The sequence below is a fragment of the Haematobia irritans genome, chromosome 1 (assembly GCF_050003625.1).
Source record: "Haematobia irritans isolate KBUSLIRL chromosome 1, ASM5000362v1, whole genome shotgun sequence".
In the NCBI taxonomy this organism is placed as follows: Eukaryota; Metazoa; Arthropoda; class Insecta; order Diptera; family Muscidae; genus Haematobia; species Haematobia irritans.
In genome coordinates this window covers 204,746,623-204,769,352 of record NC_134397.1, presented here as the reverse complement: position 1 = coordinate 204,769,352, position 22,730 = coordinate 204,746,623, and the positions used below count along the sequence as shown (strand labels likewise).

At 29.3% G+C, this 22,730-nt stretch overlaps 1 protein-coding gene across 1 annotated transcript in view; it reads right to left on the bottom strand.

Annotated features, from left to right (window-relative positions):
• Dop1R1 (Dopamine 1-like receptor 1) overlaps window positions 1-22,730 on the bottom strand; it is a 391,391-nt gene that overhangs the window by 360,091 nt on the left and 8,570 nt on the right. The window contains exon 2 of the mRNA XM_075292625.1: window positions 2,107-3,784. Coding sequence (XP_075148740.1) covers window positions 2,107-2,760 — 654 coding nt within the window. The 5' untranslated portion in view covers window positions 2,761-3,784. The remainder of the gene's footprint in view (window positions 1-2,106; window positions 3,785-22,730) is intronic.

Below are 22,730 nucleotides of genomic sequence, written 5' to 3'. Positions count from 1 at the left end.
AATATTGCGGTTTTGAATATTTTTTCCAAATTTCATAGTTGGTGTCAGTATAACTCCCAGGTATTTAAACTCATTTATTATTTTTACTTTTCTTCCATTAAAAGTCCATGTTTCAGCTCTGCTCAACCTTCCTCCATTTCGAAAAACCATTATTTCAGATTTTTCAAGATTTACATCCAGATTCCACATTTTACAATAATCTTCGAGTTTGTGTATCATATTCTGCATCTTTTTTATATCATCCGTTAGTATAACTATATCATCGGCGTATAATAACAACCGAATGTTTAGATCGTCTACATCTAATCCGTCTTCTAGATGTTCATGTAAATCGTTTACATAGAGGGCAAATAGTATGGGTGACAATAAACACCCCTGCTTTACTCCCCTAGTTGTTGCGAAGTATTCTGACATCCCTTGTCCCGTCCAAACGGCTGAAACTGTGTTCTCGTATATCCTTTCTATTAACCGGACCATTTTAGTCGATAGCCCTATTTGGTGTAACTTGTAGATTAAAGCTTGTCGTGATATATTATCAAAGGCTGCCTTAAAATCGATGAAAAATGCATACACTTTCTTTTTTTCAGCTAATTTCAAGCTAACTATGGCTGCCAGGTTATAAATGTTATCAATGGTAGAATAATACCTCCTAAATCCTGCTTGATATTCTGTTAGTATATTGTAATGTTCTACCCAGTTATAAATTCGATTGTTCAAAATACCCATAAATATTTTGGCTGCACAATTCATGAATGATATGCCTCTATAATTTGATGGGTCGTCTAAATCGCCCTTTTTATGAATTGGATAGATAATTGTCCTTTTGAACGTATCGTCAATGGTGCAATTATTGTATATTTCATTGTAACTTCTTAAAAGTTGGAGGTGGAATTGCTCGGTTGCGTTTATGAAAAATTCATATGGTATTCCGTCTTCACCCGGAGCCTTATTTAATTTGACGCTCTGAAGCATTTGTTTTAGCTCTATTAAAGTTATAGGCTCATCGAGAATTGAATCCTGGTGTAACATTGGGGCGTAGTATATCGTGTTCATAATTTGTGGTGGATTTAACAGTCGCTCGTAGAATTGTTTGAATGAGAAGGGAGTAATGTTCGGCCCGATTTTGCTTTGATGGTTTCGCATTTCTCTGGCCATCTTCCACCATTCTTTAGCGTTTTTTATGTCATTCAATTTTGTTGCGATATTCGAATAATAATTGGTTTTGCTAATGTTGCAAATATACTTGTAGGTATATTGTGCCTTTAGGTATACGTTTTTGTCTTCCAAAGTGTTCGATTTCCGATATTTTGCCAAAAGTTGAAAACTCTTTAATCGTGCTTCATTGCAGGCTGCGTTATACCATCTATTTTTTGGTTGATATGATTGGTTTCTGTTGGACGACTTAGGCCAGGATTTCACTATCAATCCGCAAATTGTTTTCAGTCCTAATTCACTCGACGTTAAGGTGGCTGTACAAAATCTGATGGCAGGTGTCAAGCGTGAGGCCCGGCAATTCGGATTTGGAAAAGCGAAAGCCTAACTGAATATTTTTCCTGAATTTTATACTAATTGAACTTGAAAAAGAAATTTAATTTGATTTTTTAAATAAACGATTTCACCGATTTACACGCGTTTTCCCTTGACCAAATTTTGCCAGTATCACCCTTTATCTCTAACCACTCCTCAGAGCAAAATTCACAAAAAATAGAATATATTTCGTCAACTGAATAAATGTCAATAATATAATGTTCAAGTCTTGAATTTGAACGTGATTTCGCAGAAATTCTATTCTCGCACATTTAGAAATCGGTCTTATTTTTCACCCATACGACGACACGACATATGTTGTAGTCCCATTCCCGAGAGTTGCTTTGGATGTTTCACGCGCATTTCACGTGCACATCTTTAGAATAATGTATACTTGGAAGAATACTATACATTCTATCTTGTTAGAGGGATCGTCCCTAGAGGAAATTCTCTAATTTAAAAGCACAAGTAAACTGTAGGTAAAATTTTCTCTTCGAGTTAATATTAGCGTTTATAAAAAATCTTAAATCTTTTTGATCTTAAATTGTATATAATTATCTTATGATATTTTCGACTTACCGTAGTACCATCATAGTCACTGGTCAACAATTGAATATCGATTTCAATATCAAGATTTCCTTTCGGTGTTGTAGTCGTTATTAATTGCAACGGCAGATGATCGACCATAAAACCATCAACGAAGGTATTATTACCACTGGAACTAAGGAAGGTGTTTGACTCTGTCAGACTACCACCACCTATGTAAGTTCCGTTCGAAGTGGCATTGCTATTGATATGCGTTGGCATTAGAAACGATGGAAAATTGCTGGTATTATGAAAACTGAAACTACCGGTGCTGGTGGTGTGAATGTTGCTGACATTTACCGAAGAATCTTCCACATTAGCCATACCAGCGAGGCGTGAAGTGTTTCCGGTAAACGAATGCTGTTGATGGGATTGTAACTGTTGTTGCGGACGATGATGCTGCTGATGTGGTTGCTGCTTCAACTGCTGCTGCTGCTGCTGATGTGACTGTTGTTGCTGGCGATGCGTATGTCGTTCGTTTAGAAATGCTATTGTATCTGGTGTAATTGAACTATTTAAAGCTGAGGCAGCCACTTGTAAGGTGGACGAAGCCATGGTGGCTAAAGCAGCCATCACTGTGGGTGATGCAGCTGCCGTAAAGCCATACCACAATGTTGACGATACTGAGGTGCTGGCAGGAGAGGCCATTTTAATTAGCGCCTGTCTATACTTCTAAGTGTTTGTACTTTATGCAATTTGGTATTTCAGGGTATTTAGGGTTAAATTTTCTAATATTGTATCACCTTGAAATCAATATCGTTTAATGATTCTACGTTACTCTTTCGATAAGGGCTCTAAGGCTTGGCATTGTCTAACAGGAAACGGAAACGGATAGCTAGTAGACATTGTGCTAAACTATCTGTGTAAGTTAAACAAATACATGTGCAAATTTTATGGCCACGATTCATATTGAGGAAGACTGAGAAAGGAGAGAGTAAAATTTTATTTGGCAAACTAGTGACACTTGCCAAGAATTTTAATTGCAATTTAATTGTTGTTAACACTTGAGCAGATATGAGCAAACAAAATGTAAATAATAAATTTCTTAGCGTTTTATATTAGACAAATTGAATTTTGTATCACTGGTATTTGTTATTTGTTCTTTTCACAATTTTCTTTTTTTTTTCACTTTTGCCCACTACGTTTTTTTTTCTTCTCAGGTTTCACTTTTAATTGAATTTTCCATTTCTTGAGTTATTCAGGTCATTTGTTTGTTTTCGTTTTTTTTTTTCAATCGATTTCCATTTCAATCCATCTAACTTCACTCTGGTTCACTATGCAATTCAAATTTAAAATCTAACGGATATTTATTCATTGTCGAGACATATACCGGAAATTGGAAATTTTTGCACACTTTCGGCGAACCCATAAATCAAATGGCTTTGTTATACGATTGAAGTTTTTGCTCGTAGTTGTTGTTGAACATTTTGAATTCCGATAGGTTCTCTCGGGCACTTATTTTGCCTTTCGAACGGAGAAGAGATGATATTTCAGAATCAAATGTGAGCCAGTTGGTTTTTTTTTCTTCTATTTTATTGGTAGATTGTATTGCTAGATATGACTGTCATGTAAAATTGCATATTTTCGTTTATACACAACATCCTGTTGACCCAAAGATATACTGCGTTTTTTTTTTTGTGGTATCCTTCCTCGTCGAATTGTGTCAGTCATTCTGTAAAAAGAAAAAAAAAAATAATGATAAACTTCAATTTTGGTTACGATAGAGTATAAAAAAAAATAAAAATAAACTAAGAGGAAACTTATTTGAGAAGCAAATCGGGTCCCAACCATAGTTGCCACACAAGTTTGATAAAAAAATTTTTAAAATTGATTTTTTTTAAATTTATTTTAATCTACCAAATTTTAAAAAAATTCTACTTAAAATCTGTTAAAATTTAAATATTATGTTCACAGAAAAAAATATCAACAAAATATTTCCAATTAAAAAGTTAATTGAAGTTGAAAATTTTTTCAATTAATAAATTAATTGATACAATTAACTTTTTAATCATGATAGAAACATTAGGTTAATTAAGTCAATGATTGAAAATTTTAAAATTTGTAATTAAAAAATTAATTGATACAATTAACTTTTTTAATCTTATTCGGAAGACCAATTAAAAATGTATTTCAAACAATCATTTGTTAATCCAAATAAAGACTCTAAGCCAATTCAGAAAGTAATTAAAAATAGTTACCTTTTTTAATTAATAAATTAATTGAGTTTTGCAATCAACATCAATTAAATTTTTAATTGAATCAATTAAAAAATTAATTGAAATTTGCTGAAAAAATCAATTAATTTTTTAATCAAGAATTTTTTCTATGCCTAATTAAAACTGTGATTGATACTATCATTTTCGTGATTGAAGACATTTCAATTAAAAAATTAATTGGATCAATTAATTTGGTGATTGAATCAGAAAAAAAATTTTTTGTGTGTTTTTGAAAATTGTTATCATATTTTGCAAAAATGATTTTCTTTCAAAGGAAATTCATTAAAAATATATGTTATGGTAGAGTAATTGATGTTGGTAGGGAGTCAATACAACTACACACAAAAAATTTTTTTCTGATTCAATCACCAAATTAATTGATCCAATTAATTTTTTAATTGAAATGTCTTCAATCACGAAAATGATAGTATCAATCACAGTTTTAATTGGGCATAGAAAAAATTCTTGATTAAAAAATTAATTGATTTTTTCAGCAAATTTCAATTAATTTTTTAATTGATTCAATTAAAAATTTAATTGATGTTGATTGCAAAACTCAATTAATTTATTAATTAAAAAAGGTAACTATTTTTAATTACTTTCTGAATTGGCTTAGGGTTTTTATTTGGATTAACAAATGATTGTTTGAAATACATTTTTAATTAGTCTTCCGAATTAGATTAAAAAGTTAATTGTTCAATTAATTTTTTAATTTAAAATTTTCAATCATTGACTTAATTAACTTAATGTTTCTATCATGATTAAAAAGTTAATTGTATCAATTAATTTATTAATTGAAAAAATTTTCAACTTCAATTAACTTTTTAATTGGAAATATTTTGGTGATATTTTTTTCTGTGTACCAAAAATTCGTAATCTATCATTTTTGGTAGAATTCTACCAACTGTGGCAGCTGCGGTCCTAAATCCCAATATCACCTTCATCACAAAATAGGTTTATGTTTATATACTCCCAAAAAGGATCAGTCTGAGACCCAGAGTTTAGTATAGCAATCGTCTTAGAATTAAATTCTGCCCGTTTGTATTTCTGTCTGTCCGTCCGTCTGTTCCATAATTTTGTTTTGTGCTATCACAATGGACTGAATAGTCTAAGTGAGCCTGAATCTTAATCGGGCTGCCACTTTAACCTTTAACCTAACCTTTGTGCTAAATACAACTCGCAGTTTAAATCTGATCATCCTGAAATTTGACCTAGGGTCTTTCTTCGATAATAACTTTGTGCACTTGTATGTAATGCCACGGAGGATCATACTGAGACCCATTCTTTTATATAGCGATCGTCTTAGAATAAAATTCTGTCCGTCTGCATGTCTATCCGTCCATCTGTCTCTTCATGTATTTTTTTTTTTCATCTAAAAGTTAAATAGTTAATTTTTTTAATGAATCAATCAAGAAATTAATTGCACTTCCCGAAGATAAATGTAAAACCTATGAAGACTAGATCAGATTCTAAATTTATAAAAACCATTTTTTGTTCGAGTTTTAGAGGAATCATAAACATCTCTTGTAAGTGTGCAAGAAAATGATGAAATAACGCCTTGATTTGAAATCTAAAATCTGTAGATTTTCATCCCAATTATTTAAATGATTACGAGAAATAAAATCTGGAAATTTTGCATTCAGTTTCAAGCAATTTTCTACACCCTCAATAAGTGAAATCGGTCTATATGGAGGCCTTACCAAATGGACCGATAAAACTAAATCATATACACTTTGTTATGGGTCTAAAATGCCAGTATATTTTCAAATTGTGGCAAATCGGATAAAAACTGCAATTTCTAGAAATCCTAGAGTTAAATGCGAAAGCTATATATGGGAGCTATATATAAATCTGAACCGATTTCAATCAAATTTGGCACGCATAGCTACAATGCTAATGCAAATTGGGCCAAAACTCTGGCTTCTGGGTCCATATAAGTACATATCGGGCGAAAGATATATATGGGAGCTATATCTAAATCTGAATCGATTTCAACCAAATTTCGCACGCATAGCTACGATGCTAATTCTACTCCCTGTGCAAAATTTCAACCAAATTGGGCCAAAACTCTGGCTTTTAGGACCATATTAGTCCATATCGGGCGAAAGATATATATGGGAGCTATATCTAAATCTGAACTGATTTCAATCAAATTTTGCACACTTGACTATACTACTAATTTTACTCCTAGTGCAAAATTTCAACCAAATTCGGCCAAAAATCTGGCTTCTGGGGCCATATAAGTCCATATCGGGCGAAATATATATATATATATGGGAGCTATATCTAAATCTGAACCGATTTCAATCAAATTTTGCACACTTGACTATACGACTAAGTATTATGTTTGTACAAAATTTCAAGCAAATCGGTATAAAACTCTGGCTGCTGCGTCCATATTAGTGCATATCGGACGAAAGCTATATATGGGAGCTATATCTAAATCTGAACCGATTTCAACAAAATTTGGCACACTTGACTATAGTACTAATTGTTCTTCTTGTGCAAAATTTTAAGTAAATTAGGGTAAAACTCTGGCTTCTGGGGCGATATAAGTCCATATCGGGCGAAATATATATATGAACCGATTTCTTCCAAAATCAATAGGGATCTATTCTGAGCCAAAACACATACTTGTGCCAAATTTGAAGTCGATTGGGCTAAAACTGCGACCTAGACTTTGATTACAAAAATGTGTTCACGTACAGACGGACATCGCTATATCGACTCAGGAGCCCACCCTGAGCATTTTGGCCAAAGGCACCGTGTGTCTATCTCGTCTCCTACTGGGTGTTGCAAACATATGCACTAACTTATAATACCCTGTTCCACAGTGTGGCGCAGGGTATAAATATCACCAAAATATTTCCAATTAAAAAGTTAATTGAAGTTGAAAATAATTTCAATTAATAAATTAATTGATACAATTAACTTTTTAATCAAGATAGAAATATTAAGTTAATTAACTCGATGATTGAAAATTTAAAAATTTTTAATTAAAACATTAATTGATACAATTAACTTTTTAATCAAATTCGGAAGACTAAGTCAGTTAAAGAAAGTGATGAATATTGTTTTAATTTTTAATTAAAAATGTATTTCAAACAATCAATTGTTAATCCAATCCATAAAAACTCTAAGCCAATTCAGAAAATAATTGAAAATAGTTACATTTTTTAATTAAAAAATTAAGTGAGTTTTGCAATCAACATCAATTAAATTTTTAATTGAATCAATTAAAAAATTAATTGAATCAATTAAAAAATTAATTGAATCAATTAAAAAATTAATTGAAATTTGTTAATGAAATCAATTCATATTTTAATCAAGAATTTTTTTATATGACCAATTAAAACTGTGATTGATACTATCATTTTCGTGATTGAAGACATTTTAATTAAAAAAATTAATTGGATCAATTAATTTCGTGATTGAATCAGAAATTTTTTTTTTGTGTGTAGGCACCATTTGCGACACACCTATTTGTGATGTTAAAATACCTATAGATTTTCACTTTCAAGCAAATCGGCTAGAAAATATAGTCTCTAGACGCCCAAGAAGTAAAATCGGGAGATCGATCTATATGGGGGTTATACCAAAAAATGGACCGATACACCTCAATTTGGGCACACATATTTGGGGTCCCAAAATAACTCTAAATTTCCAATTTCAAATCGGGTAATAAATACAGTTTATAGAAGCCCAAGAATAAAAATCGGGAGATCGGTCTATATGGCGACTATACACACAAAAAAAAAATTTTTTGATTCAATCACGAAATTAATTGATCCAATTAATTTTTAATTGAAATGTCTTCAATCACAGAAATGATAGTATCAATTAAAAAATTAATTGAAGGTCAATTAAAAAGTTAATTGATCCAATTAAAAAATTAATTGATACTATTATTTTTGTGATTGATTTTTGTTTCAATTAAAAAATTTGTTGAATCAATTAAATTTTTAATTGAATATTTTTTAAAACTCAATTAAAATTTTTCCAATTAAAATCTTAATTGAGTTTTAAAAAATATTCAATTAAAAATTTAATTGATTCAACAAATTTTTTAATTGAAATAAAAATCAATCACACAAATTAATAGTATCAATTAAATATTTAATTGGATCAATTAATTTTTTAATTGACTGTCAATTAATTTTTTAATTGATACTATCAATTCTGTGATTGAAGACATTTCAATTAAAAAATTAATTGGATCAATTAATTTCGTGATTGAATCAGAAAATTTTTTTTTGTGTGTACCTAAATATGGACCTCTTTATGGTCCCAAAATACCTGTAGATTTCCAATTTCAGGCAAATCGGATAGTAAATACAGTTTCTAGACGCCCAAGAAGCAAAATCGGGAGATCGGTCTATATAGGGGCTATATCAAAACATAGTCCGATTGGCACCATTTTCGGCGCACCTCTCTATGGTTCCAAAATACCTCTAGATTTCCAATTTCAGGCAAATCGGATATAAAAAACAGTTTCTAGACGCCCAAGAAGCAAAATCGGGAGATCGATCTATATAGGGGCTATACCAAAACATGGACCGATGGGCACCATTTTCGGGGCACCTTTTTATGGTCCCAAGATACCTCTAGATTTTCAATTTCAAGCGAATCGGATGGTAGAGACAGTTTCTAGAAGCTCAAGAAGCAAAATCGGAAGATCGGTCTATATGGGGGCTATACCAAAACATGCACCGATGCGACCATTTTCGGCACACCTTTTTATGGCCCTCAAGTACCTCTAGATTTTTAATTTCAGGCAAATTGGATAAAAACTACGGTTTGTATAAGCCCAAGACCCCAAATCGGGAAATCGGTTTATATGGGGCCTATATATAATTATGGACCGATATGAACCAATTTTTGCATGGTTGTTAGAGACCATATAATAACACCACGTACCAAAATTCAGCCAGATCGGATGAAATGTGCTTCTCTTAGAGGCTCCGCAAGCAAAATCTGGGGGTCCGTTTATATGGGGGCTATACGTAAAAGTGGCCCGAAATGGCCCGTTTGCAATACCATCCGACCTACATCAATAAAAACTACTTATGCCAAGTTTCAAGTCGATATCTCGTTTCGTTCAGAAGTTAGCGTGATTTCACCAGAGGGACAAACTAACGGACATGCTTAGATCGACTCAGAATTTCACCACGACCCAGAATATATGTACTTTATGGGGTCTTAGAGCAATATTTCGATGTGTTACCAACGGAATGACAAAGTTAACCCTTAAATGCACACTGTATCTTTTAAGATACAACCAGAAAAAATTCTATGAAATCAAGTTTGTTGCATTTACAACATCATAACGCTATTTCTAAAAATATTTCTTTCCAGAAAGATTTTAGTACTTCTGAGTAATCTGCAGATTGGAAGTTAAATAATATTTACCATAAATGAGAGTAATGTTGGTGAAAAAACTGTGTAGTGTAAAAATATCTCTATTATCTACTACAATCAAATTGTTTATTTGTAAATAAAAACTTAGTTCAATGCGCACTGTACTTTTTAAGATATCAGCACTATTTTTTCAAAAAAACACATAAATTTTTTTTGGAAAAAAATGTGGTATGGAGATGTTCTTTTTTACCATTTTGCATATTATATATTTTTCGGAGGAATCGGTGATCTTGTGCATTTAAGGGTTAATTTACCCCCATCCTATGGTGGAGGGTATAAAAATCATCCCCGCTCGGATTTGAACCTGTGCCGTTTGACTTTTTCACTTCCATGGAAGTTCTTTTGAGAACGTTTAGCAAATTACGATAATTTTTTTTTTTTAATTTTTAATGGAAAAAATATATTTATACAAATATATATGCCGAAAAATAAATAAATACGATGTATAACATATAACGGGCGGGGCCGACTATATTATACCTTGCACCACTTTGTAGATCTAAATTTTCGATACCGTATCACATCCGTCAAATGTGTTGGGTGCTATATATAAAGGTTTGTCCCAAACACATTTAAATATCACTCGAGTTGGACAGAATTTGATAGACTTTTACAAAATCTATAGACTTAAAATTTAAGTTGGCTAATGCACTAGGGTGGAACACTATTTTAGTAAAAAAATATGGGAAACATTTAAATCTGAAGCAATTTTAAGGAAACTTCGGAAAAGTTTATTTATGATTTATCGCTCGATATACATGTATTAGAAGTTTAGGAAAATTAGAGTCATTTTTACAACTTTTCGACTAAGCAGTGGCGATTTTACAAGGAAAATGTTGGTATTTTGACCATTTTTGTCGAAATCAGAAAAACATATATATAGGAGCTATATCTAAATCTGAACCGATTTTTACCAAATTTGGCACGCATAGCTACAATGCTAATTCTACTCCCTGTGCAAAATTTCAATTAAATCGGAGTAAAAGATTGGCCACTGTGATCATATGAGTGTAAATCGGGCGAACGATATATATGGGAGCTATATCTAATTCTGAATCGATTTCAATCAAATTTGGCACACATGACTATACTACCAATTTTACTCCTTGTGCAAAATTTCAAGCTAATCGGGATAAAACTCTGGCTTCTGGGTCCATATAAGTGCATATCGGGCGAAAGATATATATGGGAGCTATATCTAAATCTGAATCGATTTCAACCAAGTTTGGCACGCATAGCTACAATGCTAAATCTACTGTGCAAAATTTCAATCAAATTGGGCCAAAACTCTGGCTTTTACGACCATATTAGTCCATATCGGGCGAAAGATATATATGGGAGCTATATCTAAATCTGAACCGATATCAATCAAATTTTGCACACTTGACTATACTACTAATTGTACTCCTAGTGCAAAATTTCAACCAAATTTGGCCAAAAATCTGGTTTCTTGGGCCATATAAGTCCATATCGGACGAAAGATATATATGGGAGCTATATCTAAATCTGAACCGATATCAATCAAATTTTGCACACTTGACTATACGACTAAGTGTTATGTTTGTACAAAATTTCAAGCAAATCGGTATAAATCTCTGGCTGCTGGGTCCATATTAGTGCATATCGGGCGAAAGATATATATGGGACCTATACCTAAATCTGAACCGATTTCTTCCAAAATCAATAGGGTTCTATTCTGACCCAAATTAGGATCATGTGCCAAATTTGAAGGCGATTGGACTTAAATTGCGACCTAGACTTTGATCACAAAAATGTGTTCACAGACAGACGGACGGACAGACGGACATGGCTATATCGACTCAGGGACCCACCCTGAGCATTATTGCCAAAGACACCATGTGTCCATCTCGTCTCCTTCTGGGTGTTACAAACATATGCACTAACTTATAATACCCTGTTCCACAGAGTGGCGCAGGGTATAAAAAAATAATTTTTTATAAAAATATTTAATAAAAAATTGCCGCTGATGAGATTTGAACCAGCGTTTTTTTATTTTTTCATTCATATTAAATTATTAAATATTATTATAAATTATTAAAGAACACAACAGTAAGTAATTAGAATGTCATGCCGTGGCGTCATATTATATGACGACAAGCCCATGTAAAATTCATTGGAGATGATCCAAGTTTGCACTACGTCCGGATTACAAATCCAAACTACATTTTTTGTAAGCTCTTTTTAGCTGGGCGGTTTCATCTCTAATTATTTCTGTGATATTTTTTATAACTCTGCAAGTTCAATAAAAAACATTGATTGGAACAATTAATATCGCGATCGAAGCAGAAATATTTCTATGTCTAGAATATCATGGTAAAGAAAAGTAAATAATTTAATAAGTATCTCAAGATTGTCGAAGAAACTTTTAGACCTTAAAATTGTTCGTGAATTAACTGCAGTTTCCCACGACAGTTAATTGGTCCTAATTAATTAATCCACAAAGACAAACAACCTTTTCTGGCGTCTGCTATTGCTCAGCACTCAAGCGTGAAGTTAATGAAAAAAACGCACACAACAACCAACAACCTTGAGAGTTAATTAATGAGGACCATTTACCATAATTTTTGCATTTGTTTTTCGTTCGGTGAAATTGAAAAAGAAAATAGGGGAAACAAAAAAAAAAAAAAGGAAAACATAAAACACAAATCATTTTCTCTGTGAAAATAATATGGGAGGGGATAGCATAAGGCTATACTCCCATAAATTCATTATGTTAGAGAAATTAATTGGTTTCCCGTATATTTAAGACATGACCCAAAAAAAAGACACACACACACAGAAAATATGAATGCCAACATTCCCAAAGCCTCCTTAATGCTCAAGAGGGTATAAAAATTGTTCACACATTCAAATTTAATTACAAAATAAAAAAATAAATTATAGATATTTTGTAAAGCAATTGTGTTTGCCTTTCAACAGCCATGGAGTATTTCCCCAAACAAACACAATCCCAGACACACACACACACATACCCATTCAACGATAAAAAGGACATCGTCTAGAACGTCATACCCTTTAGCTCGTTAAGTAAATAACTGTAATTAACACTTTATCGTTTGAGTTTGAGATAAAAGTTCTTTAAAGTTTATTTTACAACATCAGCTAAATAAATGAAAGCAAGGAATGAATGCTAGCTAGGATCCTTTGTTTTATCCTTTTTGAAAAACAAACACAAACAAATGTTGCATGTCTTTATTATTTTGCAATTCAGTTTTTATTTCATTTTTCCTATCTACCTCTTTTATCCTTTCAGTGTGGCTATAAAATGCGAATATGTTCAAATTTATGTAAAAGCTTTTGACACACGCGACATTTTTTCCTGTGTCCTTTTATTTTGCCACAGCTAGCCTAGAATGTAAAGGAAAGGCATAATGCATGCCGCCAGTTGGTCATAACTAAGCAGAACAAAAACACAACAATAACAACAAACATTACATGCTGCTGACACGCAAATTCATGTTGAATATCTTGCCTGCACAACAATGGCGATAACGACAACGATACCGGAAACGGAATAACGAAATGTTGTTTCAACGTAACGAATGTCGTTCAACTGCCTCGCCTTGCTTGCATGGTTGCCACTCGACCCAAAAATAATCTAGCAAAATTTGAATAAAAATGTTGCCAAAAAATATACTAAACAAATAAATTTTATGTTGCAAATTTTTTTTCCATAGAAAAAAAATTGTATTTCTTCAGAAAATTGTCAAAATTTTATTTCTACAGAAAATTTTGTCAAAATATTATTTTCTATAGAATGTTTTCTCAAAATTGTATTTTTATAGAGAATTTTATCAAAATTTTATTTCTATACAAAATTTCTCAAAATTGTATTTTTATAGAAAATTTTATCAATTTTTTTTTTCTATAGAAAATTTTGTCAAAATTTTATTTCTGTAGAAAATTTTGTCAAAATTTTATTTCAATGGAAAATTTTGTCAAAATTTTATTTCTAGAGAAAATTTTGTCAAAATTTTATTTCTATAGAAAATTTTGTCAAAATTCTATTTCTGTAGAAAAGTTTGTCAAAATTTTATTTCTATAGAAAATTTTGTCAACATTGTATTTCTATAGAAAATTTTCTCAACATTTTATTACTATAGAAAATTTTGTCAAAATGTTATTTCTATAGAAAAATTTGTCAAAATTTGAATTCTATAGAATATTTTGTCAAAATTTTATTTCTATAGAAAATTTTGTCAAAATTTTATTATTTAGAAAATTTTGTCATTATTTCTATAAGAAGTTTTGTCAAATTTTATTTCTATAAAAAATTTTGTCAATATTTTATTTCTATAAAAAATTTTGCAAAAATTATATTTGTATAGAAATTTTGTCATTGTTTTATTATTTTATTTCTATACAAAATTTTGTCAAAATTTTATTTCTATATAAATTTTGTCAAAATTTTGTTTCTATAGAAATTTTGTCAAAATTTTGTTTGTACAGAAAATGTTGTAACATTTTATTTTCATAGAAAATTTTGTCAAAATTCTATTTCTATAGAAAATTTTGTCATTATTTCTATAAGAAGTTTTGTCAAATTTTATTTCTTTAGAAAATTTTGTCATTATTTCTATAAGAAGTTTTGTCAAATTTTATTTCTATAAAAAATTTTGTCAATATTTTATTTCTATAAAAAATTTTGTAAAAATTATATTTGTATAGAAATTTTGTCAAAATTTTATGTGTATAGAAAATTTTCTCAAAATTTTATTTCTATAGAAAATATTGTCAAAAATGTCTATACAAAAATTTGTTACAATTTTATTTCTATAGAAAATTTTGTCAAAATATTTCTATACAAAAATTTGTTAAAATTTTATTTCTATAGAAAATTTTGTCAAAATTTTATTTCTATAGAAAATTTTGTCAAAATTTTATTTCTATAGAAAAATTTTGTCAACATTTTATTTCTATTGAAAATTTTGTCAAAAATTTTATTTCTATAGAAAATTTTGTCAATAATTTTATTTCTATTAAAAATTTTCTCACAATTTTATTTCTATATCAAATTTTGTCAAAATTTTATTTCTGTAGAAAATTTTGTCAAAATTTTATTTCTATATCAAATTTTGTCAAAATTTTATTTCTGTAAACAATTTTGTCAAAATTTTATTTCTATTGAAAATTTTGTCAAAAATTTTACTTCTATAGAAAATTTTGTCAAAAATTTTATTTCGATAGAAAATGTTATCAAAATTTTATTTGTATAGAACATTTTGTCAAATTTTTATTTCCTTAGAAAATTTTCTCAAAATATTATTTCTATAGAAAATTTTATCAAAATTTTATTTCTATAGAAAATTTTTTATTTTAATAGCAAATGTGATCAAAATTTTATTTTAATAATAAATTTGATCAAATTTTATTTTAATAGTAAATTAGGTCAAATTTTTTTTATAGAAAATTTTATTTTAATAGTGAATTTGATCAAAACTTTTTCTACAAAAAATTTTCTCAAATTTTTTTTCTACAGAAAATTTTGTCAAAATTTTATTTCTATAGAAAATTTTGTTAAAATGTTATTTCTATAGAAAATTTTTCCAAAATTTTATTTCATTCGTTTTGTTTTTTTGATTTCAGCTTAAAACCATACATTGACTAAACTACAAGTGTAGCTTAACCAACAGAGGAAAAGAATGTTTGTCATATTTATTTAAGCTGAAATCAAAAAAAAAAACAAAATTTTATTTCTATAGAAATTTTTTTCAAAATTTTGTTTCTATAGAAAATTTTGTCAAATTTTTATTTCCATAGAAAATTTTATCAAAATTTTATTTCTATAGAAAATTTTCTCAAAATTTTATTTCTATAGAAAGTTTTGTCAAAATTTTATTTCTATAGAAAATTTTCTCAAAATTTTATCTCTACAAAAAATTTTCTGAAAATTTTATTTCCTAGAAAATTTTGTGAAAATTTTATTTCTGAAGAAAATTTTGTTTAAATTTGATTTCTATAGAAATTGTGTCAAAATTTTGTTTCTATAGAAAATGTTGCAACATGTTATTTCCATAGAAAATTTTGCCAAAATTGTATTTGTATAGAAAATTTTCTAAAAATTTTATTTCTATAGAAAATTTTGTCAAAATTTTATTTCTATAGAAAATTTTGTCAAAATTTTATTTCTATAGAAAATTTTGTCAAAATTTTATTTCTATAGAAAATTTTATCAAAATTTTATTTTTATAGAAAGTTTTGTCAAAATTATATTTGTATAGAAATGTTGTCAAAATTTTATTTGTATAGAAAATTTTCTAAAAATTTTATTTCTATAGAAAATTTTCAAAATTGTATTTCTATAGAAAACTGTGTCAAAATTTTATGTCTATAGAAAATTTTATCAAAATTTTATTTCTATTGAAAATTTTCTCAAAATTTTATTTCTATAGCAAATTTTGTCAAAATTTTATTTCTATTGAAATTTTGTCAAAATTTTATTTCTTTACAAAATTTTGTCAAAATTTTAGTTCTATTGAAAATTCTGTCAACAATTTTCTATCTATAGAAAATTTTCTCATAATTTTATTTCTATAGAAAATTTTCTCAAAATTTTATTTCTATAGAAAGTTTTGTCAAAATTTTATTTCTATAGAAAATTTTCTCAAAATTTTATCTCTACAAAAAATTTTCTGAAAATTTTATTTCCTAGAAAATTTTGTCAAAATTTTATTTCTGAAGAAAATTTTGTTGAAATTTGATTTCTATAGAAATTGTGTCAAAATTTTGTTTCTATAGAAAATGTTGCAACATGTTATTTCCATAGAAAATTTTGTCAAAATTGTATTTGTATAGAATATTTTCTAAAAATTTTATTTCTATAGCAAATTTTGATAAAATTTTATTTCTATAGAAAATTTTGTCACAATTTTATTTCTAAAGAAAATTTTGTCAAAATTTTATTTCCATAGAAAATTTTATCAAAATTTTATTTTTATAGAAAATTTTATCAAAATTTCGTTTTTATAGATTTTATTTCTATTGAAAATTTTATCAAAATTTTATTTTAATAGTAAATTTCGTCAACATTTTTTTCTATAGAAAATTTTCTCAAAATTTTATTTCTATAGAAAATTTTGTCAACATTTTATTTCTATTGAAAATTGTGCCAATAATTTTATTTCTATTGAAAATTATGCCAGAACATTTATTTCTATTGAAAATTATGCCAAAACATTTATTTCTATAGAAAATTTTGTCAAAAATTTTATTTCTATAGAAAATTTTGTTAAAATTTTATTTTTATAGAAAATTTTGTCAAAATTTCATTTCTATAGAAAATTTTTGTCAAAATTTTATTTCTATAGAAAATTTTGTTAAAATTTTATTTCTAAAGAAAATTTGTGGAGTACCTCTTCAGTGGAGGGCAATATTTTTCAAAACTTACACACAAAAAATTTTTTCTCTGATTCAATCACCAAATTAATTGATCCAATTAATTTTTTAATTGAAATGTCTTCAATCACGAAAATGATAGTATCAATCACAGTTTTAATTGGGCATAGAAAAAATTCTTGATTAAAAAATTAATTGATTTTTTCAGCAAAATTCAATTAAATTTTTAATTGATTCAATTAAAAATTTAATTGATGTTGATTGCAAAACGCAATTAATTTATTAATTAAAAAGGGTAACTATTTTTAATTACTTAGTTAGATTGGCTTAGAGTTTTTATTTGGATTAACAAATGATTGTTTGAAATACATTTTTAATTAAAAAAGTAAAAACAAATCAGCACTTTTTTTAACTGAATTAGTCTTCCGAATTTGATTAAAAAGGTAATTGTATCAATTAATTTTTTAATTAAACATTTTAAAAATTTCAATCATTGACTTAATTATCTTAATGTTTCTATCATGATTAAAAAGTTAATTGTATCAATTAATTTATTAATTGAAAAAATTTTCAACTTCAATTAACTTTTTAATTGGAAATATTTTGGTGATATTTTTGTCTGTGTACCAAAACATCAAGAATTCTACCAATCTACCAAATCGTAAAAAATCTACCATTTTGTGGTAGAATTCTACCAACTGTGGCAACCGTGCTGGCTTGCCCGCCTGCCTGCATGTCAAACAATCGGTTGATTTGTTACTGTGTATGTGTGTGTGTTTTCCTTTCTATGAATTTTCATGTCAATGTGCATTCGTGTTGTGAAAGAATGATGTTCCAGTATTTGCTCCCCCTTCCCCTCTATCGACAGCAACAAAAAGCTAACAAAGAATTTAGTGTTGTTTCACCTTTTTAGCTGTTGTTATTGTTGTTGTTGTGAAAAATTGAAGCCTTCTTTATCCAAGTATTTTTTTACGATTTTTTTGGATTTTCACACGAAACAAGTTTTTATTGACTTTGGGGTCCCTTTGAGTTTTTGCTTTCGTATTGCGAACCAAGTAGGAAACACGCACTTTGTTGTGATTTCTTTATGCCAATGCAATGTGAGAATATTTTTATGACTTTTAAGGATTATTAAAAAAATGGAGTGACTGGGTAATTTAAGGCAAATGCTTTGGCATAAAACAAATAAAAATAGCAATGAATTTGGCCTGCTCTCCATGCCTCCACAAGTGTCCTTCGTAAGGATCTTTAAATCGAAAATCGAATAATCAATTATTCGAATTTTGGCATGAAAATTTAGAAAAATTGAAATCGATAATTAAGCTGAAAATAATCGAAAATCGATTTCAGATTTTTTTTCGATTTCAGATTTTTAGTATCAAAAATCGATTTCAATGTTTTGCTTTTCTATATTCATTGGTTTCAATTGAAGATATAAGGAAAATCCAATTATTTCTTAATATTTTTCAATAGATTTTCAATATCCCTGATTTTATAGGGTCTTTCATTAATTGGGGAAGTGCGAAATAAAGAATCATTAAATCACCGTACATGTTAAAAATAGTATATTTAGAATTTTAAATATGTATTAAACAAATTTAAAAAATAATGAACATTTTTATCTGTAACACTAATTTTTGGCATTTAATACAAACTGTTGTTGCAAACACTCGTAAAAACACAAACAGACTTCATAAAATCGTATATTTTATAAAATCATTATTTCTTTGAAAAATCGAATATTCGAATTTTGATTGGTAAAAATAAGCGAACATTGATTTTTTTATTAAAAATCAATAATCGAAAAGTTGCGAAATCGATTATTGGTTTGCACTATAGACCCTATCCATCGCTAGCCACTACTTTTTCCATCTTTCTGGCAACATGCGATACCGCCACGAAAAAACCCCGCCATAAAATAATTTTCCATGGAATAACTCACCAAAATGAAAAATTACCAATTTCCTCTAGAGAAACCTTTTTCATATTTCTAGGGGACTTATTTCATATTTTTTGGAGTTATTTCATTTTCAATTTGATAATAAAATTACTTCCGAATTTATCATAATGAAATAATGTTCCAATTTGGATTGTAAGGAATTATTTCATTTTTTTAACTTTAAAATAAGTCATAAAAGTAATTGAATATGGCCCCCATTAAAAATGAATCTCAAAACCTAAATGAGGTACGACCCCAAAAAATTATACAGAAAACAACAACACCAAATTTTTATATATTTGTTTGGTGTAACTTTATATTATTTTTGGGAAATGAATCTCAATTTCCGTTTTGGGATTATGCTTCGTTGTGGGGGTATATTCTGGCATTTGACAATGGTGACAACTAACAGCCTTTTGTTGTTCCGTATAGCAACAGATTTGATATGAATGGGCGAACTTAAAATGTCTGGTGCACTAAGAAAAAACATGCCCGGTCCCAAAGATTTGTCTTCACACTAATTATTTTAGTATTGATTCCGAGACAAAGAGGCAGAGAATTCCAGTACACACAAAAACAAAATTTTCTGATTCAATCACGAAATTAATTGATCCAATTAAACAATTAATTGATACTATTAATTTTTGTGATTGATTCTTGTTTCAATTGAAAAATTTGTTGAATCAATTACATTTTTAGTTGAGAACTCAATTAAGATTTTAATTTTATTTTCGTGAAAATTTTTTCTGTGTACAGAGAGGCGCATCTTTCGAAATAGAGGCGCGCCAACCATTGCTATTCTACACTAACCGATAAAAAGTTGTCTCCGTCAACTTTTTTAAATTTTATTTTTGGCTTGACTGGAATTCTTCTCTTTTACATAAAAATCTTCAAAATTGTTTGCACTACTTTATAAATATCACTGATTTTGGAAACATTTTGAAATTTCTCCAATTTTTATACCCTGCGCCACACTGGGGAACAGGGTATTATAAGTTAGTGCATATGTTTGTAACACCCAGAAGGAGATGAGATAGATACATGGTGTCTTGGGCAATAATGCTCAGGGTGGGTCCCCGAGTCGATATAACCTGTCCGTCTGTCTGTGAACACATTTTTGTGATCAAAGTCTAGGTCGCAATTTAAGTCCAATCGCCTTCACATTTGGCACATGTTCCTAATTTGGGTCAGAATAGAACCCTATTGATTTTGGAAGAAATCGGTTCAGATTTAGATATAGCTCCCATATATATATCTTTCGCCCGATATGCACTAATATGGACCCAGCAGCCAGAGCTTTTATATATATAGAGTTTTATAAGTGGTATTTAATACTCTCGTAGTAATACTGCACTGAAAAAAAAAGCATACCGGTTCCAAAAATTTTGTCTTTATTTTAAAAATTTTGGTATTGATTCCGAGCCAAAAAAGCGGAGAATACAAGTAAGGATACTTTTAAGACTCAATTCTCTTTTAAATTTGGGTTTTGTGTACTTGCAAATTTTAATTTTTCGCTTTTTCAGCTTTTTTAGTTCATATGCTATCAAACTCCATTAAAAACGAGTTAACGACAATTTCCAGTAGAAATTATGCTATGTTTCAAGTAAAAACGTCTTTAAAATAAAGTGTTGAAAATGATGTCCTATATTTGAACGAGTTTTTGCTTTGTAGTCAAGATGCAAAAAGACAACAAATTTCAAGACAATTTCATTAAATTTAAAGAATTTGTCTGAATTGTTAAAGTCAAGTTGACCTTAGCCCATGTTATGATACACATTTTTAAATGAAATCACTTAATTATAATGACAATAAGACCTCATTGAAAAGTTTATCGATTTTTGGACAAGGAAAAAAACTTTATATTATAGAAATGCGTCTTCTATGCAAAGCAAAAATTTGCATTCGTGTTTTAAAGACGTGAAATCTTAGACCTCACGACAATATTTTTTTCAATGTGGTAACATTTCTCAGTCTTTCAAAACTTATCTAAGTAGTTTCACCGTAAGGTAAAACACGGTTCAGTCTCTACCATAAAAAGGGGGTCCCTTGTCATTGGGTCAAACATTGAGTCGGGTAGCACTCAACGATAAGAGAAGTTAACCACCTGTGGACTGACAAAACAGGCTGTTATTACACCTAACCTTACCTACTGAGAAAATACGATAAGTTTTTTTTTACTGTAATCAAAATCATCCCTTATCTGTAGATTTTTGCTGCTACAAAAGTGCAATGGGTTAAATGTTATATATGTGCATACGAGTATATCAAAAATTGTAGTCCCAAATAAACAATAAGTGACAAATTCGTTTATCCCCATTTTAACAATGCATAATTTTTTCGATGCACTGCAAAAAAATTTTAACATAAACCAAAAGATTTTATGTCCATAAAATACGAATGTCATTCTTGCGTAGCATAGAAGGGGAATTTCTCTGAAGAAAATTCCGTTGAATTGCGGTCAACTGATCCCTTTTTAAGTGTCTTAGAAACTATCTTTAAATTAAATGTTTTTTAACCACGCTATAAAGTAACAAGTAAGGAAAGTCTAAAGTCGGGCGGGGCCGACTATATTATACCCTGCGTCACTTTGTAGATCTTAATTTTTTGTATACCATATCACATCCGTCAAATGTTTTTTTTTTTTATTCACAATTTATTACAACTGAGTCTTACTCATCTAGTAATTTTTTGCTAGCATAACGTAATAATCTTATACTATAACTAGTAGATATATTTGAAGAGTACAGTACAATTACTATGTTCAAATTTTGGGTTTTATTATACATTTGCAATAACTAAATCCATGGGAACAGTTCTTTGCAGTCTTCTGTTTGTTTGAAAATTTCGGACTATATTATTTAAGTCCAAGTTGTCATGCAATACCAATTTTTCTACATGTTTCAGCGCGTTGTGAGTTATTTCTTCCTTGATGGTTCTGATCCCCAGGTCACCGTGGAGGTCCTGGTTGCGTATGTACACCCTCAAAAAAATCGCCTCTCTAACATATGTTCCAAACATATTTTGCAGGAAGCACATATATTATTGGATACTGCCGAAACATTAATATGTTTGTTTTATGTGAACATATTCTGTTTTTGGAAGCATTTTGAGCCAAAAATATTATATGCTTGGAAGAATTTTCCCCAAAGAAGATCGTGCTCATTCCCTAATATAATTTTCACTTCCACGAAATTTTTTAGTTCTTGGCACCTTTTTCTGTAATACAAATAATGTTGAAGAAATTATTCAATTTTATAATTTTTTAAATTTTATCTTTCGCCTGGACGGAGAATCGAACCGAGGACCATACAGTTTGTAAGCCAATACACTACCACTGAGCAGGGTTGGCCTGTCACAAACTGTGACTTTTGCGACATACATTTCCGACGGTATAATACGTATGTCGCAAAAGTCGTAAACCTACTGTAGAAAACCAAATTTTGAATAGAAGAAATCCTGAACATTTTTAATTTAGTTTGACAGCATTCGCTGTGAGTTTCTGCATAAATTTGTGAATGTTTTCCCATGGTCAAGCCTATTTTCTTAGGTGGTATCGAAATTCCCGTTAGTGAGTGTGCAAAATACCTTGGGGTTATATTGGACAGGAGACTGAACTTGAAAGCTAAGAAAGGACGAGAAAATCCACGGTTAACCTGTACTCGTGCAAAAGGCAATAGGGGAAATGTGGG